This window comes from Mytilus californianus, unplaced genomic scaffold, assembly GCF_021869535.1.
Source record: "Mytilus californianus isolate M0D057914Y unplaced genomic scaffold, xbMytCali1.0.p SCAF_2, whole genome shotgun sequence".
Classification (NCBI taxonomy): domain Eukaryota; kingdom Metazoa; phylum Mollusca; class Bivalvia; order Mytilida; family Mytilidae; genus Mytilus; species Mytilus californianus.
The window spans coordinates 18,689,562-18,715,074 of NW_026262668.1; the positions used below are offsets into that span (position 1 = coordinate 18,689,562).

General features: G+C 32.3%; 1 protein-coding gene across 1 annotated transcript; it reads right to left on the minus strand.

Moving 5' to 3' along the window:
• Positions 1-5,014: 5,014 nt before the first annotated feature.
• On the minus strand, positions 5,015-22,984 carry LOC127728912 (organic cation transporter protein-like). The gene is made up of 5 exons (XM_052236492.1): positions 22,951-22,984; positions 10,824-10,919; positions 7,053-7,234; positions 5,308-5,459; positions 5,015-5,033 (listed from the first exon to the last, which is right to left on the minus strand). Exons 1-5 carry the CDS (start codon positions 22,982-22,984, stop codon positions 5,015-5,017), a joined length of 483 nt encoding a protein of 160 aa, XP_052092452.1.
• Between the last annotated feature and the right edge of the window lie 2,529 nt (positions 22,985-25,513).

Sequence of the window (25,513 nt, forward strand, 5' to 3'; positions counted from 1 at the left end):
TGCATTGACGTTTGTTTTTGTTGCACTTCGGTGTTTCTGTTGTTCAGTTGTTTTCCTCTTATAGTTGATGTCCTTCCCTCGGTTTTAGTTTGTAACCCAGATTTGTTTTCTCTCAATCGATTTATGACTTTTGAACAGCGGTATACTGCTGTTGTCTTTATTATTGCAACAATTGATCAATAATTCATACAATACACGATCTTCCAATTTGCATTTCCAGGAAACATTTAATGTCAGGAAGCAAATATCTTCACATCACAATGTCATGATCATATATGACGCGTTTTTCCCCAAATGACCCAGGTAAAACGGGACAGTTCATTTATAAAACTGAATTTGGAAAGTCGTCTATTGAATCAGGAATTTATTTGTATACATGTGTTTTTATGTTGCTGAAAAAGTCTATCGCATTTGCTATTCCCTTATCTTGTTAAATCTGTCAGGTATATTCTCAAATGTACCGTTTGGTACAACTGTATAAACATGCCTACATACATCACTTCAAAAATATTTGTTATTGTTATGTTGGCTACCACATGTTCATGATAATATAGTCCAGATCCAAATTTAATACTAGTATACCAACTTTCCAGCGTACCCAGAACGATTGGTATTCAGCGCAACTCAGAAGATTTGGAGAATAAAATTCAATCGTTTTTTTACGTTTTTAATCTGTACCCAATAGACGAAATTGTGTTACCAACAATATAAATACTGTAAATAGGTTGTCTGGAATCCTTTTCGTCTGAACTTGAATATAAAACAGCAGCATGTTTACAAGCCTTCACTTCAAATGCAACGAAAGGTGTGACATTAAAGCACAAATGGTAAAACCAAATATATCTCCTACTTAGTAAATTGTTACTCACTGTTCTCGTTTTGGAGTAAAAATTAAATTTTGACGTAAAACACCTTTACAACATGTTTTTGACACTACTTTTCGGAATTTTTGGTTTTTAATGCTCTTCAGCTTCGTAGTATTTGATTTGGCTTTCCAACTGTTTTGGTGTGAGCGCCACTGATGAGTCTTGTGTAGCCGAAACGCCTGTCTGGCATACCAAATTATGGTATTTTTCATGAATTTCTATGTAATGATACCAAATCCTTGTTGACCAATATCAAACCAGTCAGATGTTTCCTTCACAATTGTATCACGAGCTCAGTAGTCTGTGCTCTTATGCTTGTTGAAAAATGATGGATATGAAGGATATAAAAATACTTCGAAACACTTAGATTTGTCTGTCCAAGGCATAATTGGCCGTGATCAAATTTGGCATAACTCTTGGGAAATTTTAGCTTCCAATGTATTTCAAATCTGTTAAGGATTTTGCTATCCAAGTGATAATTCGAGAGCCATTGATGAGTCTTATGTCAACGAAAGGCGCATTGAAATAATTCATTTTTATTAAATTTTCACGATTTTAGAAAACAACGACATATTTTTCTCTATATTCATCTGATGCAAAAAAATCATTGGTGATTTTTTTCTTTAAATTTGGTACACATTCAAGCCAGATGTAATTTGAAAAGAGGTACTTGTACTCCTTTTCAAACTAACGATCAAAAGCAGTTCAATTTTGTTTTCAAATATGTCACAGTTTGACGTCGCAAATATAAAATTGTTGGCCTTTTTGCAGATATTTTTTTTTTCCTCCATTAAAATCTGAATTTTAAAAAAGTGCATTTCACCATTTACTTCTTGATATACGTCTTTTAAAATCTTTTTGTGATGGGACACATATATATATTATATTTGAGAACGCATATTTCAGAAGTTCATTTGTATTTGTTTTTAGATAATTTAGATTTTAAAGCTTTTATATTAAAAGATATGATCCATTATCTATATTGCCCTCTGAAATTTCAGTAAAGTCAAGCATGCGATATAAAATATTTACAGCATTATTCAATTCATTTAAGTGCCAACATCCTTTTATCTTTGATCTTATTATAAACTACGGTAGAACAGAAAACTGTCCTTAGCAACAGAGTTCAGACCCCTCTCCCCGACCACCCCCCCGGGTTTTGACGTTGTGTAGTGTTTTGTTGACTGTCGTCTATTGGACACTTTTCTTTTTCTATGGTGATAAATGTTTCTTCGATTTATAGTTTTTATTTCTATTTTTCAATATTGTTTACAGGTAAGATTTTGTTTGAATTAAATGAATTAAGAGACCAACTAAGTTAAACAATACGTAATAACATACATTCAATTAAACATGGTAAATATGTGAATAATGTAAAATACAGATTACATGGATAGCTGAGTACTTTTCATGCAATATCTGATATATCTCGTACATATTTTAACACCGCTGGGATTTTTGCACAAAAATATTTTACCCTTTTTTGTAATGGTAAGGTACAAAACGTTATTCCGTTTTTACTCTCACAGAAGCGCTTGATCATTTTTATGCTTTTCCTAATAAGTCTTGATAGTCGTGGGGGCTAGACGAGATAAAAATGAAATATAATTTCAAATGTTTAGTTTACTCATTTCAATTGATATTCAATGTAATTCAACAGATGTATCATGTTCTGCAGGGGTATATCTGGAGAAATGAGTCTTAATGGCAGAAACTTTCATTGTTTTTGTAGACTCTGGACAATTTAGAGTTTGACATTTGTATTGTTGAGTTTTTGACTTATGTACGATTATCCACTCTACTTTTATTCATATTGAGAAACATATTTGACGATAAAAAGAGATGTAACCCATTTTCTCATCGCGAACTTTTCATTCTTATGAAACATATTTCAAAATATATATTTGACTCTACTTTTTTTTCGTTTGGATGATCAATCCGTAATAGGATTTTTACTTCATTCAACAAATATGACCCCTCTTGTTCACTTAATAAATAAAATGGAATAAGATCAATGAATAACTGATAAAAATCATGGGAATTCTTGAAACACAGAAAATACCTGGCTTCCTAATGAACTCACAAGTTAACAATATTCGCTAGGAAATGGTACACAAGTTGTGAATTCTAGTTACTAGCATGTAGACAAAATATGCCTAAACAGAACATAGTACTCTTCAAAGAGTAAAGTTTTGAATCTACAATGTTACATTGAGTATGTACGAATCATTCAATAAATCATTTGATGCTGCGAGGCAGCTGGTTAATAAAACTAATTTTGTACAAATTCTTCATTTTTTCATATTTTATTTTATTAAATCGTTATTTAAATTCAAAATAACATTATTATTTAACCATCTGTATGACTGCATATTAATAAGTTAATATTATGATGTTTCTTTGTCAAATAGCTAAATGACGTTTCCTAGGCTGTGACTCGAAAAATCTATGTCCATACTTCATTAAGGCACATCGAGTGATATCTCAGACAGAATCTAACATACAATGATAACCACTTCATAGCATTGACTCGTTCTCTGCACAAGGTTCGTTGTGGATGGGTGATGAATGTTTTGATTCGCTATAATAAAACAAACTTAGCTTTTGAAATTAAGTAATAACATATAGTAAATTCATATGAAGAATTGGTCAGACGACATAAAAATAACTTATGTCATTGCTTTTTTGGAAAATTGTAAACTGTACAAGATTATCAATCTTGTATTTTCCTGTATTAGGAGAGTTGTCTCAGAGACAAAGATTCATTGTGAACTACGATGAAAGCCATAAAACTGAAATTGGGTGCGTCATTAAACTTGATGTAAACACATTTCATTTTTCAAAATCTGTTTCCTATCTTGTATATGACAGACAATGGTCATTTATACCTTTGATTTTGTTAAAAAGAGATATTTCCTTTAAATTGAACGGTACATATGGCGATTGGTGACGTTTTCATTTACCCTCGATTTAAGTTAACTTGTTGGTAAAGCGATATATCAATGATATCCTAGATGTAAGAATTATATTCATTTTTATTTTCGAATATTTGGTAGAAGATACATTTATATAAACACAAATAGTGTATACATTGTCACTTGCCTGCCACTATTTAATTGATAGGTAAGCTTTTTGTAAAAGCTATATTTCTATATGATTTTTGACGTTTTCGCCGTTAAATATATTTGCCGTATTTGCCGCCCGTCATTATGACGTTATGATTTACTATGATGATGTTATTTCAATTTGTTTACGGCAGTTTTTTATTTGGATTGTATTTGAACACACCAGACTATTTTTATAAGAAAGCATATATTTGATCCGACTTTAGCATTCATTTCTTTATCAAGAATTGTATCAATTGTATATGAAATATATTGGTTTAATCATTTGTGCAAACTTTGTACTTTATCAAAACACATGTTTTGTTTTGGTTTTTTTTTTTTATCTTTTATTATGATTGAGAAGTAATTAATGCACTGTATACTACTGTAAATTCAGAAATTATTGCGAGGTTTTTATTAATGCGAATAACGCGAGTGGATGAAGATCGCAATAACAAGAACTCGCATTTTGATATCTAATACTTATATCTGTATGCAGATTTTCCTGAAATCGCAATAATTAATCTCGCATTTTAGTTCATTCTTCAAAAATCGCAATAATAAATGCACGCAATAATTTCTGAATTTACAGTATTTTTATGATGAACGGAATTTAGTTTCACTGTCATTTATGTATTTGCAGAGAATCGTATCGTATTCAACGTAATTAGAGAACTGATCTGATACGCATACTTGACTTTGTTTTTGATTTACTCTGTGGTCCAAACACTAGATACCAGATTTGTTATCAAAGCACAAAGGGATTCAAATGAATAGTTTTAGTTGTCTATAAATAAGCAGACATTTTTTATGAAGACGTACCATATTCTTAGCAATGTGTTGATGATTCGTAGACCGCGACTTACTTAATAAACGAAATCACGCATTTGAGGTAGGATTAACTCTGGTATTTCTATTCTTATGTTTATTTGTAAATACGATACTTATAAATGATCCGAATTATTACAATTAATGATGGATGACCACATGAGTCGTGATTCCGGGGTCACTGTTTAGCTTTCAGAATGTATACGATTTGGAATCTTAGTTATTCCATTTATTCCTGAAAATGTTGAGCATCTCATTACGTGTGACACATAACATCCAAATTTGAACACACCAATATAGTATGATAAAAGACAGTTTTATGTAATCATTTAGACACGCTTTCGTCGTGTTTGCTTTTTCTGGGTTTTTTTACTTCATCTGATAATCTCCATTTTGTTTGAGAGTTTTTTTATGAAAACAAGTGTAAAATATATTTCGATAAGTTGCCAATATGTGCATACACTCCCTACATATACTTTGTTTTCTATAATTGGTAAATTGATATATACCTGGATGTGTTAATAGCTTCCTGTACTGTATCAGGTAGCTTGGTTTTTCCAGTTTCTGGCAAAAATAGGGCAAGTAAGCCTGCTAATGTTCCAACTGAACCAAATATAATGAGTGGCAACGCTTGACCAAACCTCGTGTCTAACAATACACCCTTAGAAAATAAAAATAATTGCCAACTTTATATTTTATAAATCAAGATAAGGGTTCAATAAATATATACATAATATTATGCTTAAATTATTGATGCACATATAACTTTATTTCAAAATTGTCAATCAGATATCTTTTTTCACCTTTTGGGTGTATATTAAAAGAAATTCTGAGAAAAATTGTCACTTTAAGTAACACGAGTGCCACATGCTAAGCAAGGTCTGCTTACCCTTCCGGAGCACATGAGATCAACCCCAAGTTTTGGTGGGGTTTGTGTTGCTCAGTCTAGTTTTCTATATTGTGTTTTATGTACTGTTGTCTGTCTGTTGGTCTTTTTCTTTTTTGCCATGGCGTTGTCAGATTGTTTTTTTGTTGTTTTTTGCCATGGCGTTGTCAGTTTATGTTCGACTTATTAGTTTGAATGTTCCTTTGGTATCTTTCGCCTACCTCTTAAGCAAAGTTATAATACATTCAATAGAAGCATATCTGTAATATATCTAATGACCAATCTAAATGAAATGTTTTTAGAATAACGTACCACCAACAAACTGATTTCGTTGCAATCTTTGTATATAGTTATAAAAAAAACTCATTAAAGATAACAGGCTTATAATTGTGTACGCCAAACGCGCTTCCGCTTACAAAAGACATATCAGTGCCGTTATGAATAAGAAAAAGGTAAACGGTCAAATAAAATACAAAGCTTAAGGGCATTGGTGACCCTTAATTCCGAAAGAAATAATATTCAATTAGTATCCAACCGGAATTCTAATGTAATAGTCTATCAACTACTTAAACAAATGAATTTGAATCTCTTAAGTCGAAAAAAGAGGCGACAGGTACCAAGGGGACATTCAACACTTGTAAGTCGAGATAAACTGACAACACCAAGAAAACACGAGCGACGAAAAATAGACTAACAAACACACTGCCTAGAAAATTCAAGAGTGAGCAACACGAATCATACCAAAATTTTTAAAGGAACTCAGGTGCTCCAGAATTGTAAACAGACTCGAAAGTGTTATATTTATTGATGGTAATAAGTGTTCCCGGTAAGGTTTTGCAGACATGTTTTCATTTACGGCTTGAAAAGTTTGGTCACCTGCATGATAGATATGCTGGAAGGTATCATGATGAAAAAAGTAAAACAAAAATACAGAACCCCAAGGCAAATTAAAAAAGGGAAAGTCCACAAAAACTGACAAAATCAATTTCTATCAACCAACGGAGCGAGTGAAAAAAACAACTGTCATATTCCTGACTTGGTACAGTCATTTTCCGAAGAAAATTGTGGATTAAACCTGGGTTTATAGATAGCAAAACAACCCACTTGTATGACATTTGTTTATAGTTCCGTTATTTTGACAAAATTTGATTACCAACCCAAACACACATAAGCAGCCAAAACGGTGTAACCATACATCACAGACATACAACACAACGGACTATAAAATTAAAAAAAACATATCAAACGAGTAGTATTCCGTATGTTTGTTTATTATTTCCTTTGTTTTCTATACATCGAGAAATTCTTCATTTGTATTTGTTTTTAATGAGCTACATTATGCATGCAGTCGTAAATTCAATTACCTACCAGTTTACCAATATAAGAGGAAGATATTGAGCCAACTCTACCTCCCATGTCACAAAAGGAAAATGCTGTTGCTCGTATTATTGTGGGGAAAATTTCAGCTGTGATTATATATATTAGAAAAAAAGCAGTAGAAACGCATAGTTTTCCAATCATTGCCAAAGAAATAGTCAACCACTGCAATGCTGGAAAAAAATATTTAATAGTATTTTCTTAGATATATATTCGAAGCATAAATAAAGTTAAAAACATAAATCAAATTAAAGTATTACTGTTAATAGGTAATAAAGAGGATTTCAATTATAATAACCAGGCAAGCCCTTCTTTAAATTAGCAAAACGAAATGATAAATAAATATTTGAACCTAAAAGAAAATTCTTATAAAGCAATTTCCGTCTGCACGATGAATATCTCCCGTCTAAATCCGTGTTTAGGTCGAAATCGTGTAGGATATGAATGGGTGTACTTAGTTTTACACACATATCAAACGCAACCCTGTCATGATAAGAAACGCAAACTTTGAAATATCGTATCAACTAGGGGGGGGGGGGGGGGGGGGGGGGGGGGGGGGGGGGGGTAATAATCCATATGCAGGCGCTATATGAGTTATAATATATATAAAAAAAAAAAAAAAAATAAATCTTTACATTTTGCGTCTAATAGAGAGTTATCTACAGAAAAGATGGAACCCTCTTTACATCAAGGGTTTTTTTGCTGCAATGGTGCATTAGGCGTCTTCTTATTCCTCGAATTGATATCTTTTAAACGGTTTCCATTTGACGTAAAATAAATAATTATCAAAGTGATATTTGTTAGATTTTTGTAACTTACAATACTATTTGATTTACTTTAAATGAACAAAAAAAATGACCAATGTCTCTTTAACTGCAAACTATGATTCAACTTTATGAACATCTGAGATCACTTTTTGGTTTTATTTAAATTGTATCGTAGAAGCTATTTAGTTTTCGGCGTTGTTTATAGTTTCAAATCAGCAAAATTATTTGTTTGCTGGTTTTAATTCTTATTTAATCATGGAATGTGACATTTTAAAATTTCCTTAAGAGTATGCTACATCAAGCAATGGAAAAACATTGTGAAAAAGATGTTAAATGAACAATATAATGATTACGAAAAAAAGCACATTTCTAAATAAGAACATTTTAATTAGTTTCTAAAGATTGCTCAACAGAATGAAAGTATTGAAAGACTGACAAACTGAAAGTAACAAAATCGCAAAATTTATTACATTGCCATCTGCATGTTCTATAAAGGAATTGTGCATTAGATTGACAAAAATTCTGTTCGCAGTCAAAGAAGGTCTTCAGAAATTCTGTGAAACTGTTTACTCGCGTAGTGGTATTAACCATATGTGGATTCTAAAAAAACTCTAAAGAACTTCTGGATAATTTTAAACCTCGATCTTTCTCTGAAATTAATTCTATCAAAACATTTGATTTTTCAACCCTTTATACCACCATTCCCTATGTCAAATTGAAAAATCGTCTAAAAAAAATATTCCATTATGCCTCCCAATATAAAAATGGTAGCATACGCGTTAGATTTATTACTTTGGGATACCATACGACATATTTTGTTAATAGTGAACAAAAAGGTAAAGCATGCTATACCGACGAACAATAAAGGCAACAGTAGTATACCGGTGTTCAAAAGTCATAAATCGATTGAGAGAAAATAAATTCGGGTTACAAACTAAAAGCCAGGGAAACACATCAACTGTAAGCGGGAGTTTCTCGCTGCATTGAAGACCCATTGGTGGCCTTCGGCTGTTGTCTGCTCTGTGGTCGGGTTGTTGTCTCTTTGACACATTCCCCATTTCCATTCTCAATTCTATAAGAGGAAAACAAAGGAACAACAGGAACACTGAAGTGCAACAAAAACAAACGCCAACATACATAGAAACGAACTATTTGATCTAGTGATTAGTAAGCTGGAGTTTCTTATTGGCCATATATTTGTTGAATTTTGAGGTAGACTTTTTCACAAATTGTCGGCATTCCTATGGGAACGAACTGTGCGCCTCTCCATGCCGACCTCTTCTTATTTTCATAAGAGTCGGAGTTCCCTTAGACACTTGTCAAAAACAAGAAGATCAGAGAAGCCAGTTCATTTAATTTCACATTCAGATATATTGATGATGTTCTTTCCATTAGCAATCCCAAATTTTCTGATTGGGTACCATTTATATATCCTCAATAACTAGAAAATTAAAAAAAAAAACAGACACGGCTTCTTCTGCCTCATAATTAGACTTATACCTCGAATTTGACATAAGCGGACAACAAAGTACCAGAATCTATGACAAACGAGACGATTTTAAATTTTAAAATTTTAAATTTCCCCACCTTAGCAGCAATATATCAAATTCACCTTCATATGGGATCATTCGGTATTCAAGAGCTTGCAGATGCTACTCAGACTTTATAAAAGGTCACCCGTGTCTGAGCAGAAAGTTGATGAACCAGGCTAATGTCAAAGAACATCTCGTCTTTTTCCAAAAAAGTTCATCGGAAGATACCAAGACCTTGTTTATAAATATTCAGTTTCAACTTCACAAATAATACATGATGGTCTTGAAGTATAGATTATAGGTACTGACGTTGTTTATCATCTTAATTACGTGTTATAGTGTTCTTTTTATTTGTCTTTGTATATTTTTTACCTTTACTGTTTAGTCCATTTTTGGAAATATCCTTTTGGCGTGGCTCGGTACTCATACATCAAGCCATTGTGTTATTGTGCTATGGTCATTTTTGTATTCTTGTCTTTCATTTCTGCCTATGTGTCTTCATGCCATTTTGTTTTTCTTTGTTGACAAAGTTGTTTGTTTTTATAGTGATTAAAATAATAACACCATGTTGACTGTTGTACCCCAATGTTTGACATTTTACCCATTATGACTCACACATTGTTGTAAATATAATGGAATTGTACGCGACTGTTATACAAGTGAGAGGTTTAGCTAGCTATAAAACCAGGTTTAATCAACCATTTTCTACATAAGGAAATGCCTGAATCAAGTCAGGAATATGACAGTTGTTTTCCATTTGTTTGATGTTTGATTTTGCCATTTGTTAAGGGACTTTTCATTTTGCATTTTCAATAGAGTTGTTTTATTTTACTTTTTACATGTTGAGTCAATATCAATTATGACTTATATCATCAATCAAATCTTCATAAAAGCACATGAGTTGTCCTTAACGGAAAAGTTTTTTTTTTTACTTATGAAATATAAATTGAACAATGTTAAGCGGTAAATGAGAATTTCAAACATATCCGTAATAATGCTTCACTCTTTCACTTATGTTTTTGATGAACTAATGTATCAACATATCAAGCATGTCAAGTGTAAGAAAGAATGATACACGTTACATGTTCCAACGCTATTTTACTTACCACGTGAGTGCTTTTATCAGATTTTTATATAGTAAGATGGATTTTTCGAAATTTCCTATACCATTACTCAAATATGAAATGATTAATCAATGAAAAACAATCCTTTGTACAACAAAATTGCTCAATATTCATATATGGTCGTGTTTTTATGTTTGTAATAGTAAAATATTCTATTATAGTGCATTTTATTTGCTATGAAACTGTTATAGCTTTGGTTTCTTTTTTTTTTTTTTTTTTTTTTTTTTTTAGGGGTAACGTATAGAAGTTTATCCAAAAAACGTGTTTTGTTGGCATGGATATCATATCATTTTTTATGTTTGGTTTTACTTAATTACATTAGATTTTGCATGAACTTACAATTTCCCCCAAAGGTTGATGTAAATAATGTACACAAACAAGAACAGCCTCCAATAATCATAGAAGAGCAAAATATTCTTTTCCTTGGAAACCTGTCTGAGAAAAAACAGAACAAAACTGCTATTGTCTCTGCTGTAGTAGATATGGCGTAGTTTATATAGACGTTTCCGGCTAGGTCGCCAATATTCAAACTTATTCCGTAGTATATCAAATTTACCGCCATCCTTTAAAATAAAACAGAATACTGTATTCTATAGAGGTATTAACGACATACCGATTACAGTATGGAGTATCATTTAGCAAAAGATACAAATGTCTTATGTTCAAAGAATATTATTACTAGTAAATCTGTAAAAAAAGTTCATTATTAGAACTTCTTTTGCAGGAGTACGCTCCTAAGATTAAAACATCGTTATATTACTGTTCACTCTCATTGATGTGCCAAACATTTTTATCATACACATTTTCTGAGTCCTTTATGGTTTCCTACATATTTACATAGAAAGGTCTAGTGAGGATAACTATTTAATTCTTAAAAGAGAAGCGGAAGATACAAAAGGGATATTTAATAACCTTGAAATTGAATCTTATGAAGGCCACATCTGCAGGAGTCCGATGGTGCACCACTAGTTCCTAATACGGCACCTAGCTCATTCCATAACAAAGTCAAAGGGAGAAATGTCAGGACTTTTTAATCTTTGTCAAGGACTAGTGTCAGAAATGAAATAAGATTTAGGGAATCTTCGGTTATAGAGTAACCCGGACAGTCATATGCCTTTCATCAACACAAATAATCCCAACAGACAAAAAAAAAATGAAATGACTAAAAAACAACCTCTGACGATGCTCCTGACACCGAAAAGTCACATGAATACCATAATAGACAAAGCAAATATTGGCATGTGGAGTGGAGAAATAAGTTGTTAGTACCCAAATCTCAAATCCTAATCAGAGGTATTGGAACACTGAAAAATATAATGTCGGACAAACTTTCAAAAAAAAATTAACACCTAATCAGGCCACCTATCTATTAACTTTGGTTTGAATTTATTAAATAGTATGCAGTTTCCCAGTGAAAATAATTATTTTGAGATAAACTGCAAGGACAGGCTAGTTGTGAGGTTAGAGTAAAGTATATAAAAACGGTGCATGGTCAACACACGACTCCCAATGATAGACAATTGTACATACCATATTTCAAAGTCTAAATAGTACAAAGTCTACACAAGTTGTACATGAATTAAAAAGTAACTAACAATGATTACCTACGGCACTAAAAATTTCATAACCAATATTTGTTTCCATTAGATGAGTCAAACAGTTTTTCGTGTAATTGCTTTAAAATTACTTGATGGATTCTACTTGTATTACATGGAATTGCATTCACTAATTTCTAATTTAAAATAAAATGCAAACATCGAACACAAATATAGGAAACAAACCAGTTCAGTATCAAAATCAATGATCTGAATAACATTTGCTTTGACTTCATCATTGTTTTTATCCCTGTCGTAATTGAAATAGTTTCTTCTTTCTTCACGACAATAGTCTCTGTTGTAAAATCAACCGATATTTGATTGTGTTTTGCAGCTTTTTTGATGATTTCTATCGCTTTTTTATTTCTGCCTTTGGTTAATAACCATCTTGGTGATTCTGCAATATATCTGTCGAGGTAAAGAACACACATTAATGTCTATAATCGAAGTTTTGGCCGTCTTAAACCTTTAAATACTAGAATAATCGTCTGACATTTAATTTTACAGAATGTTTCCCTCAAGATTGTAACATTATTTCTGAGTACGGATTCACCTGATCGGTGATCGCATGCATAGCAGGGAACGCTTACCTTGTCTACGTATCTTAAATTATGAAATGAGATCACCATCGGTTTTTTTGTGGGGTTCGTGTTGCTCAGTATTTAGTTTTCTGGGTTATGATTGTATTCTGTTGTTTGTCATGTCTTTTCTTTTTTTCGGGGGTTGTATTTATACGACTTGATATTTGAATACCTTTTAAGTATTCCCTTCACTTTTTGATATATTTTTTTCGTTTTAAGCAGTCTAAATGATGCCAAATAAGGAAAACATCCATTAGGTAAACTTTGAATCTTTTTAAGCAGGTCCTGATATTTATTACATGGTGAGCGGGGTTTTGGTGTTTTTTTTAATGATATTGGTATCATTTCAAAATTATCTCTACATTTTAACAATTATTATCATTTTCATTATTATTTTCATTTTCCTTATTAGTAGCCAATTGAAATTGTGTCAGTTTAGATAAAAGTAAAATATCAAAAACCGAACTCCAAGGAAAATTCAAAATGGAAAGTCCTTTATCAAATGGCAAAATCAAAAGCTCAAATACATCAAACGAATGGAAAACAACTGTCATATATATAGATTGCTCGCACGGTTTTGTCAATAGAACGAAACTATATAGTACTGTCATACAAATATGTTTAGGTAGCTGTAAAACCAGGTAAAACCCACCATTTTCTTCCAAAATGCGTGTACCAAGTCAGGAATATTGGCTGCTAAAAGTGAATTATTTTATTTCACTATTTCACTTTCATTAATGATTGAACAAAAAAAATCATATTTTATTTTGTTTTATATCTCGTAGCTATTACCCATTTAATACATGTTTTTTTTATTATTATTGTTTTATTATAATTACCTAGATAACAACCGAGAACATCAGACATGAAATAATGTGTGTACTCAAAAATATGTTTTTTGCAATTATTTAGCTTAAAACCATCATTATTTTACGTACGGAAAGTTGAAGAAACAAACCGCTATTGGAATGGAAATAACCAGCATAAGATTTTCCCATCTACGAACCAAATAAGCTTCTACTAGTAAGACATATTCACCAATGCAATAAGCAATGTACAATACAAACGATGCCATGACCCTCTTGTCTGGTCCAACAAGTTCTGCCGCTGAAATAAGATACGCATATTTTGCATAATATATGTATAACACGTGCGACTCTAACTCCATTCATTGATGAATTAATTTCATATTTACACCATTAGTGTAAAGTAGCAAGCAGAAAGAAGATTGAAGTGTCGGGTAGTTTTGTGCATTCCACAACAAGTGTCACAAAATAAGCAGGAGCACTTGACTTTGCCCCGTTGTTCGGGCTTCAATGTGATGATTTCGTGGACGATAATTTATCTGCTCATCTTTTTCTCTTTGTTTATAATTATGGTCTCTCTTTCTGGTTTTTTACGATATTTGATTGCCTCTTAGATATCTTCTCCCCTCCTTTAATTGTAAATTCACTTTATCAGATGATAAAAATATATTGCCTAATGAAAATTACATTTTTAAATATTAATCCTCAAGACACAGTAATTATAGCTTTTGAATAAATAATATATCAACATTTCTAAAACACAGACTGAAGATGCATACTTAAAAACGAAAATCAAACACAAGAATCAGAAAATATAAAAATCGGAAAACAAAGAAAAGAAGAAAACAACTCGTCCTTCCAAGTTACATAGTATCTAATCTTAATATTTTTGCGAGTTAAAACAGTACTATTCGAATTTTACTTCAGATTTGAAATTGCCTTGATTTTACATTATTTTACTAAAACCTTAAAATAAATACAATAATCGGTTCATGATCATTAATTGTTAGTGATGTGAAAGATAACTAACCAAGAATAAAGGATACAACATAGTGGTATACTCCCCCAACAGAGTTGAAGAATTGACATACACCAACTAAGTATAAATTTGACATCCATCGACTGATAACATTGGAGAGAAAAAGAAGGATGATACCAGTAATTATAACAGGTTTTCTTCCCCATCTGAAAAATAATCAATTATATATATATACAAGTCTAAATTGAAACAACGTTCAAACCCATGATTGCGTTGGATAAAGACCGCAATTTTTATACGTGTGCATGCAAAAGACATTTCTTGGTAGAGGGATCTTGATACAGCACAAACAACATTTTCCAAAAGACCAAAAAATATGAAAAAGTATATAAGTACGTCTAAACAAGTGACAACTCTAAGACAGATTCATCCGTTGGATCACCAGTGAAGGTGATACACGGTTGAAAACACATATCATATTCATAATTACTCTAAATATCAGCACAACAATGTTAAATCTGCAAATTTGCGGAAGCAAATTTTCAAACTCATGCTATTGGGATACAGAGACAACACCGCCTGCACTGTGTCCAGCACTCTAGACCACTCGGCCACCTAGACTAAAACAAACATTCAGCTTTCGGTGGCCTAGTGTCACCTTTCTTCGTCAGTAGAATCTAGAGTAATTGTTGTAACACAGTGCATGATATATTAGGCATGAAGATTACTTTAAATATTAACACAACAATGTTAAATCTGCAAATTTGCTTCCCAAAATTTTTGTTCTTCCCTCGCCGGAATTCAAATTCATGCTATTGAGATATCGAGACAACATCGCCTGCAATGTGTCCAGCGATCTAGACCACTCGGCCACCTAGACTGACCTAAAATTCCGCAAATTTGCAGATTTAACATTGTTGTGCTGATATTTAGAGTAATTATGAACGTTATATGTGTTTTCAGCCTTGTATCACCTTCACTGGTGATCCAATGGATCGATCTGTCGGCGAGTTGTCACTTGTTTAGACGTACCTATCATATAATTATTTCTGTGACTGCATCTTACGATTCTCTACGATAGATAATTTAGCTAGTCTGCAATTAATTCCATCTTCATGCCTAATATAGAATGTACTGTGTTACAACTCTAGATTCTACTGACGAAGAAAGGTAACACTAGGCCACCGAAGCTGAATTTCAAGTTCAGTCTAGGTGGCCGAGTGGTCTAGAGCGCTGGACACAATGCAGGCGGTGATGTCTCGATATCCCAATAGAATGTGTTCGAATCCCGGCAAGGGAAGAACAAAAATTTGCTTCCGCAAATTTGCAGATTTAACATTGTTGTGCTGATATTCAGAGTAATTATATATATATATATATATTACTATTCCTGTTCAAAAGGTTATTTCTTTTGCGTAATAGACAATAGTGTTCGACAATTTATTAAATATGCATATTATATATCTCTCTGACACAGGATTAGGCTAAAATATGCTACAAAACAAATACCTTAAAGATCAAAGTATTGTGCCACTACCTTGCATACTAAATTGTTACATTTCAGTGATCTTTGTTTCAGGTCTGCTTAATCATCGACATTCTTTCTACATTCGTATTTTTCATGTTAACTATATGTTAATGTGAGAACAGTAATACATTTTTTTCATCAAGTATTTGTCTAAGTTTTTAAAACATTTCAAAACATTCAAATTCTAAATCCGAATTTAATTGGAACATACAGAGGGTACACCGCCTCGGTGGTCTCGTGGTTGCCTCGAGTGCAGGAGGTCGTCGGTTCGAACACGGCCGAGTCAAACCAAAGAATGTTTTCTGCTTCTCCGCTAAGCATGCGGCATTAAGGAGTAAGAGCAAAGACTGGTCGGCTCGGAGTCAGAATAATTTATCCGGGTAGGCTTACATGTCTTCCTGCGGAAAGTTACCTTGTGAACTAGCACGTTAAAAATCCGCTCAACGTGTCGGTCTAATACAAATCAAGGTTTTTAATCATAATACATTAGCACGTTCTCGTCTTGAATATGTACTTAATTTGCTGCTAGACATTATTAAGCAGCCACCAATCATCAATATCAGCGTACAATGGGTCGTTTGTAGTATTCCCTCGTTTTGAATAAAAAATAATTGAGCATTCCACTCACATGTCGCTGATTAATCCGTAGGTAAAGGCACTAAACATCTGCCCCAAGAAGTAAGCTAATAATACATGACTGCGCATGAATCTGTCATCACAAACAATGTCAAACTGAAATTATACTTTATAGTTCTAACAAATCGATCAGATATACACAGCCTTTTGATAAAGATTAATGATATATTTACTTTTTCTTTTAATTCCGTATGATTCTGGTATCATGTGTGATTGTTAGTTTTGAATGTGGCGGTGAAATTGTGATCGCTGAACCCTCATCATAACCTTAGACTGTGGTGATACTACCCAACATATGAATAAACTATAAAATTAAATTTAAAAAAGAAAGGGCTATCCTGATCAGATCGGAGCTTATGAAAATAAAAGCAACTAGCAACAAAATGACAAAAAAGACAAAGTACCAATCCAAAAATACTCGCAATTACTGATAATTTGTGTAAGGGCCGATTTCCTCTAATTAAAAAGATCATGTTTTTTTTTTCTCGCTTTATGTAAATGAGTACGATTGTAACAAATTATAATGTTATCTTTATAGTATTAATTGAGAATATGTTTCGTGAAATAATCATAGAAAACGAATTTTATGAAAGTTATAAGATAGTTCTTTAACTTTTTGAAGACGCAATCTATTATGTAATAACTTATGTAATAACTTATGTAATAAGTACTTACAAACCTTTGATATGAGTGTTGAATGATATACCGTTTTGTCATAAATCCATTCCTTACAAGGAGTTTCAGTTCCATTGGTCGTAATAAAACATTGACTTGTATTGTTGAGGTTTAAGCTGAATGTGTTGTTTTCGTTTTCAATATCGTAGTAGGCACTGTCGTTAGTAATCAGATATTTGCATCTGTAAAAAAAAAATCTTGAAATCGGGCTGAATTTTCTAAAACAACATATATATGAATATGAAAATAAGAAAATGTGTTATGATTGCCAATGAGACAACTCTACACCATAGACCAAATGACATAAAAGTTAACAACTATAGGTCATCTTATGGCCTCCAACAATAAGCATGACCCATACCGCATAGTCAGCTATAGAAGGCCTCGGAATGATAAATGTAAACCAGACAAGAAAACTAACGGCCTGATTTATGTACAAAACAAAAAATATGATAAACCGCAACAAAGGACAACCACTGAATTACAGGCTCCTGACTTTGGACAGGCGCGAATGTTTGTTTAAAGTTATTCCCATTATATGTTATTGAAAGTTTACAACGAGAAAGATCGACAATATCAAACTGCGTGACTAACATCGGTAATTAATCAATATATAACATATTTTCTAGCTGTATTTCTCCCACAATGTACTCTAAAAAAACACTCTATGAAAGGTTGTCGTATCGGTCTTATAAAAGTATCTGTATTTTACGAGGGAAAAAGGGGTGTGATACTGTAATCACATCACTCTATACAAATTATAAATCATTTTTATTTACAATTTTCCAGGACAACATGAAAAATTGCAGAATTATACAAGAAATATAAATATATACCTGTACATATGATTTCCGAGGATAAAATTGAGTACTTGCGTAGTCGTCGCATTGAAGACGGCTGGAATCGCTAGGAGGCAAAGTAAGAATTTCTGGTATTTCCCATAACTACCAGCACGTTGTAGAGCCTCGTCGTATTCCATTGCGCAAGAAAATCTGTACAATACAATTTTAGGCTTGTGAATAGTCATACTAACAAGAGATTGCTTTTATTTTTTTCAGTATATTTGCTCACTAAATGAATTCATAATTATAAACGCCGATTTGAAACATTCAAGTGAGGGACATACTTTAAATCAAGGTTAACCTTGTATACATCTTAGAATGTAGACTACTTACCTGTAAAAATAAGGGAAACTAAAATCCGCAAGATCGTAATATTATCTTAAAGTATCAATTATGGTGAATATATTCTGAGAATTATTGATAGTGATATTTCTGGCTTGGTGAGTGAGCATTTACGAAACCGAATTAATTGCAATAAATTGCACTGATGAAAAAGCCATACCTTTAAAACAATCGAATTGAATCGAAATAACTTTAGCCTCCGCTGATCAATAACGTAAACTCTTATCATTAAGGTTATCTTTGGATAGATTTGTCAAATATTCGTATACACGAGAACTGTAAACATGAACACACTATTCTGAAAGTTTTGAAAACTCTATCTGCAATTCAATGTTAAATCAGGATATCCACTATTGCGACACTCTTTAAAAGCATATCATTTTGTCATATTTCTCTTCAGAACTAACAGTGAAACTTTGTAATTGGTCGATTTTTTTTCAGACCAAAAATGTATGTTTTGGGGTTTTTTTTTAGCTATTAATTAGAGTACCATACTTTTGAGTAGCATCCTCCATAGATAGAGCTTGCAAAGGTTTCTTAAAAGATACCGTTTTATTCAGGTCATAAGTTTAATTGATAATTAGCAAAAATTGAAAAATATTTTAAATAGAGTCCTTCATATTGGAAATCAAATGCATAATTTAAATAATAACAATAAAGATTTTATTGTTTCTTAAAACTTGTCTGGTCTTTTGAAATAGTTGAGATAAAAGAAGATACACAAATAAAGATAAATACAATGTAAAGACTTCTCCGAGTCTAACCAAGATACAGCTGACAACAAGGGAAATCAGAGAAGTCTACTAAAGGAAAATGAAAGCCGTTTCATGTAGCAAAAATCTATAGGAATATGGGATCTACTATTAAATTCTAACTACCAGTTCGTTCAAATTTAAAGAATAATATTCAAAAAATTTAAATTATGAATTTGCTGGATTTTCATGTTTGTTAAATAACTATGTCTATTAATTAAAATGCTAATCATTTCTTCAAATTGCTGTTTACCACTATTTTGACAAATCTTTCTTTTTGTTCATCAGATATTCATTGAAATGGTCAGTTTTATTTAAAAATATGCATTTTGAATCAAAATATTGCAATGTTGATAAATATTTGGACTGATCATTTCCCCTCCAGATGACAGAAAAGACATATAGAAAAAAATATCAATTTGCATGTACTTTTATTTAAGGGGAATAATGAATGGTTGCCTTAAAAAATTGTCGGAGAATCACTGGGGAAAATAGAATTACAAAAGATACATGATTTGTTATTAGTTTTTATTAGCTTTGAACTAGCTGTCAGTAACGGAGAGTACTTTCGGGTTTGTACTTCGTGTCCTTTTTGTTGTGGGGGTGTAAGAATACCCTGCAGCGTCCCGTCTATGTTTTTATTTTATTTTTTCTGCTTTGCATCGATCTCATGAGTTAAGCTCTTTTTTAACTGAATTTAAAGTTTGTTCATATGTTGTGCTGTTACACAACAGTCCCAGGTTAACGGGAGGGTTGGGCGTCAGCAAACATATTTAAACCCGCCACATTCTGTATGTACCTGTCCTATGTCAGGAGCCTGCAATTCAGTGATTGTCCTTTGATGCTGTATATCATGTTCGTTTTTCGTTCATTGCTTTGTACATAAATCAGGCCTTTAGTTTCCTCAATTGAATTGTTTTACATTTGTCATTTCGGGGCTTTTGTTATAGCTGACTATGCGGTATGGGTTTTGCTAATTGTGGAAGGCAGTACGGTTACCTTTATTTGTTAACTTCTATGTCATTTGATCTCTGGTGGAGAATTGTATCATTGGCAATCATACCACATATTCTTATTTTTATATTATGATCTTGCTTCCTTAAGTGGCGAGCAAATATTCAAAAACATGCTTCGTGGTCACTTAATAGAATGATACTTAAAACTAATACTGTCTGTACGCATTTAGAACCAGGGTTTCCCCATGGTCAATTTTCTTTTTCGCCACCTCTTTCGCCAAAACAATATTTTTTTCGCAACCTTTAATTTTTTTTCGCCAACTATTACATAAACATTCGTTTAAAATTTTCCTTCTTTCTAACAAAAACAAATTCAGTTTGCTGCATTATTGTCTATAATTCTACATATCTATATTTAATCTGCATTGTTATAAATAAACACTTATTTTTAACAAACATTTACCTTTTAAAAGATACTGTAAAATTTCAATATAGATCATGAAATCATTTTTTTTTTTTTTACTTCTGGGAACATGGGATTTTTCTTCAATATTATAAGTTTATCGAATACTTCCCAAATATTTGAAGGATAAAGACTAGAGTCAGAGATTTTTCTTACTTTTAAGTATTTTTCTTCATAACAACAGTTTTCTTTTACGGGCCATCGTTAAAAGAAACAGTTGACAATTAAAACTTTTTTTCCGGGCCATCGTTAAAAGAAACAGTTGACAATTAAAACTATGCTTCAAACACGCGAGTCTTCAAAACGATTTCTATCAAAGTTGTAAACAAAATCCTTTAGGTGACATGTGAAGCCATTTAATCACACCATTTCTTTAAACAATACAATCAACATCTTTATTAATTAGTCTGTTGCTAACGATAGCTATAAAATGCAATCAGCTGATTATTGATTTTCTTTTTCTATCAAAATCGTAACGAGTTCAAGGTGAATTCCAAGTATTGTCTGATTTGGGAAAAAGTCCGAGAAACCCGAAAAAAGTAAACAAGTACGGTGACCTATAGTTGTTAATTTCTGTGTCATTTGGTCTCTTGTGAAGAGTTGTCTCATTGGCAATCATACCACATCTTCTTTTTAAGACGAAATAGAAACGTTATATGTCTTTCGCCAAATTCTTTCGCCAATGATGAATTTAAATCGCCACATTTTTTATTTTTTCGCAAAATGCGAAAATGGCGACCGCCAGCGGAAACCCTGCTAAATTAGAACTATCACACTGTGTTTATATTATTCCCTTAAATAAACATGCAGTTATGATAACTATTAGTCATATGATAATACATGACAATAACTAGTGTTATTATTATCATCCCTATATGTCTCATCAACTTTACCTAAATGTGATTAAAACAGGATTAGGTTAAATTATGTAACAATCATATAGCTTAAAATTGGCAAAAACATTTTAGATGCAAGTTTATAATCAGAGTTATTATTTCCGAAATCATATAACTTAAAAAATATTAAGGGATAATGTTTAACTTATTTATATTTATATCTAAGAAATAGAAAGTTTCTTCGAGTTTAATATCTTTGGTGTGTTTTGTATGTACATGGATACATTGCAGTTTTCTTTCTTTGACATATTGGTTGTGTTGCGGCTAGTTATCTTTCCACTATTCCACAGGTCGTCTAATGCAAAAGAGAGACGGAAGATACCGAAGAATTATTTAAGTCGATGACAAACTGGCAGATTTCCTTTTGTGGTTTTCGTCGAATATTTAACTACGCTTCATTCAAACAGTCTGATCTTTTATCTGAAATTTGCGAAACAAAATTGCATAGGAGTCAAAAGCAAAAATCACAAATGTTCCTCCAATTACGAGTACATTAGACCAATTACGATTAAAATAGACCAAATACGAGTACATTAGACCAAATACGATTACACTAGACCAAATTCGAGTACATTAGACCAAATACGATTACACTAGACCAAATACGAGTACATTAGACCAAATACGATTACACTAGACCAAATACGAGTACATTAGACCAAATACGATTACACTAGACCAAATACGTGTACATTAGACCAAATACGATTACACTAGACCAAATACGGTTACACTAGACCAAATACGATTACATTAGACTAATTACGATTACACAGGACAAATACGTGTACATTAGACCAAATACGATTACACTAGACCAAATACGATTACACTAGACCAAATACGTGTACATTAGACCAAATACGATTACACTAGACCAAATACGATTACACTAGACTAAATACGATTACACTAGACCAAATACGTGTACATTAGACCAAATACGATTACACTAGACCAAATACGTGTACATTAGACCAAATACGATTACACTAGACCAAATACGATTACACTAGACTAAATACGATTACACTAGACCAAATACAAACAATAACTTCAAAATTGCATTACTTACTGATTTACTTTGCTTACATTGTATGTAAAGCTTTACGGTTGACATTTTCCATCAAATTCTAAATCTTAATTTTCTTTATTAAAACATTTGAAATGTGAACATTAGGATACCGAAAAGCTCCGGAAATTGACAGATACTTATTCTGAACTTATCATAAGATGTGTACATATTCAGCCAATGATTGGCCTACTTCCAAAAGAAGATTTGTGGATTTGATTTTTACTCAACTGAAAAATACATGCATGTTGTCATTCATGCTTGTATGTCATATCTAAATATTTTTGTTATTTGTAGAAATGGGGATTTACAATCCGTAATAGTTCGTGTCTTTTTTTCAAACCTTTCATAGACGCACAATTATTTGAAGTTGACATTTTGTATGGACTCCTGTTTACTGTAGAAGTCTGTTTGTTGTCCTTTGTGCGTCTTTTGATGATTTCTGTCGTTACGTTACTGTCTTCTTGACGTATACCTCTCGTCTCTCTTTATTCCAACGTGAAGCTTTTCTTTAGGCAATCACTAGTTCTAATAAAGATTGGTAATGGTCAAGGTACTGTGAATAAGGCTATTTCACAGATTTTGTTAAACTTTGTATACAACTTTGGCTCGTTGAATTTTAACTCAAAATCGAAATAATAGACATTTATCGCTTTTATTTTCTGAAATATTACTGAATGAATTCTCTCAACATAGTTAACATTTGTATAAAAAGCACAGAAAGCACATACAGTCGTCGAAAAACTAGATTTTTCTTGATATCTAGATTTTTGTTTTGATGATGTAAATAACACAAAACGTAGGCCATAAAACGACTAGGTAAAATACTAGTTAGTTCACCAAAAACAAAGTCTTCAATTCCCGATTGCCATTGCAAAACAATGTATTTTGAAATCGTGTACTTCAGTTTTGAATCTATGTCACCTTTTGCACATGCTGAACTGAAAGCCGGTAATAGGTTGTGATCTGAAGATTTCCGGTTTAAGGTGTTTTTTTAAGTCGTTGGGTTGATATCTCATTGATGTAAACTCTACATCTATTTACGGAATGACTGTAATATTTTTTTCGTTTATGAAGAAATAACATAAAAAATGTGCTGCACACTGAATAACACGCGTAATGGGTAATTCTAAATTCCATGTTTAAGAAGTAAATCATGAAAAACGTTGATGACGTCACGATCGCATGACAAAGTTATGTCTATGAGCTGATAGACAAAAACCTTTCAGCCAATCAGTAGCCGTGTTACATCCAAAATTAAATTATTTTAATTATTTTTATTATTAAGCTATCTTCAACATGTAACTAGTTTAATAATAGACACATGGTGTAATATGCATTAAAATTATCCATCTATCTTACAGATAGCGAAGGTTGATATATATTACGATTTTCTATGTGACGAAATTGTATATTGTAAATAATGTTATCAGTTTGCATTGATTATATATATCAATATAAACCCCAAATATTGATACTTTCTTTCACAATTACTGTCATGGCAAGGATGCAGCTCAACTGTGTTTGTTTTATTTTGTTAAGTTTATTTTACCATTCAGAAGCAAATACATATGGAGAAATAAGGAACAACGCATATAAAATCATTGAACAATCTAAAAATCTGGATAAACACGCATTTAGGAAAATAGAACAAGAACTTAAAGATGTATTTGATATGGAGAAAATTTTAAGAACTGACAACAGAGAGAGTCTAAGCGTTGACAATCAGTTGACTGACAGCAAAAATCTACCAGCGCCACCTTTCAGCCTCCCAAAATTTCCTTCTCTAAACCTGACGAATCTTGTAAAGGAAGTATCAGTTCAGTGTATGTTAGACGGCCAAAAAATTCTAACCGGATTACAGCAATCTAAACCATGGGCATTGAGCAGTAAGTTTTGACTTAATATTCATGCAGAGACAGATTTTGTTATCAGTTGACATATAGTGAGGGTGATCGTTTTATCGAGTTTTCTGTTGGTTAATTTGTCAATATATTTTCTTGTACGAGAACACTGAAATATAAAAACTACAATAAGTCACCGTTTGACCCTCAGTAATGAGCAAAACCCAAATGGTAAAGTAAGATATAAAACAATTCAAAAGAGAAAACCTGCGGCCTGATTTAAGGTTATAACAATTAAATAAATATGGCAGGTGCTAACGACAACCACTGAATAAAGGCTCCTGATTTTGGGACAAAAACATACAGAATAATTGTGAGCATTCAATCCTCCCCGAACCTAGCTAGGACAGTGATGTAATAGCACAATACAAGAACAAACAATGAAAATCCGTTGTAAAAGATTTGACTCATCAGATCGACAAGACGCACAACAGAACTAAACCTACAATGTAACAAAAAATCAATTTGTTTGTTTCTAATTAGACAATAAAAAGTGAGACAAGACGAGAATCGAATCAATTGTTTATGGAATATCCGTTTCACAGATTACAACGGATATGTTCCAGTTGTCGTAACTACAGTCCCGTCCCTTTTCCCCAAATTTGACCTACCGAATTAGACCTAACACCGGATTTGTATTAACATGAGCTACGCGACGGGTGTACCCTTCCAGAGCACCTGAGGACCCCCCCCCCCCCCCAAAAAAAAAATCCTTTTTAGCCATGGCGTTGTCGGTTTATTATCGACTTAAGAGTTTGAATGTTACTTTGGTATCTTTAGCCTCTCTTTTTTTAACACTAAAAAATAAAAATGTCGGTCATTATCAGAACAATAAAAGACCAGGACAACCCCTTAAAAAATATTAACAAAAATACAGAAATCAAAAGTAAATTCAAAATCGGGGAAGTCCATAAAACCTCACAAAATCAAACGTTAGACTGTATCAACCAACATTACAGTCATATTCCTGACTTGGTACAGGTATAAAAGACCAGTACAAAA

Excerpts from the sequence above, each read along its gene's own strand:
- LOC127728912 (XM_052236492.1), bottom strand. The coding sequence starts at position 22,984 with ATGTCAACTTCAAATAATTGTGCGTCTATGAAAG. Across the intron at positions 7,235-10,823 it reads ATCAACCTTTGGGGGAAATT|CATTGCAGTGGTTGACTATT; the intron begins GTAAGTTCATGC and ends ATTTTTTTCCAG. Across the intron at positions 5,460-7,052 it reads CCTCTTATATTGGTAAACTG|GGTGTATTGTTAGACACGAG; the intron begins GTAGGTAATTGA and ends TTATTTTCTAAG.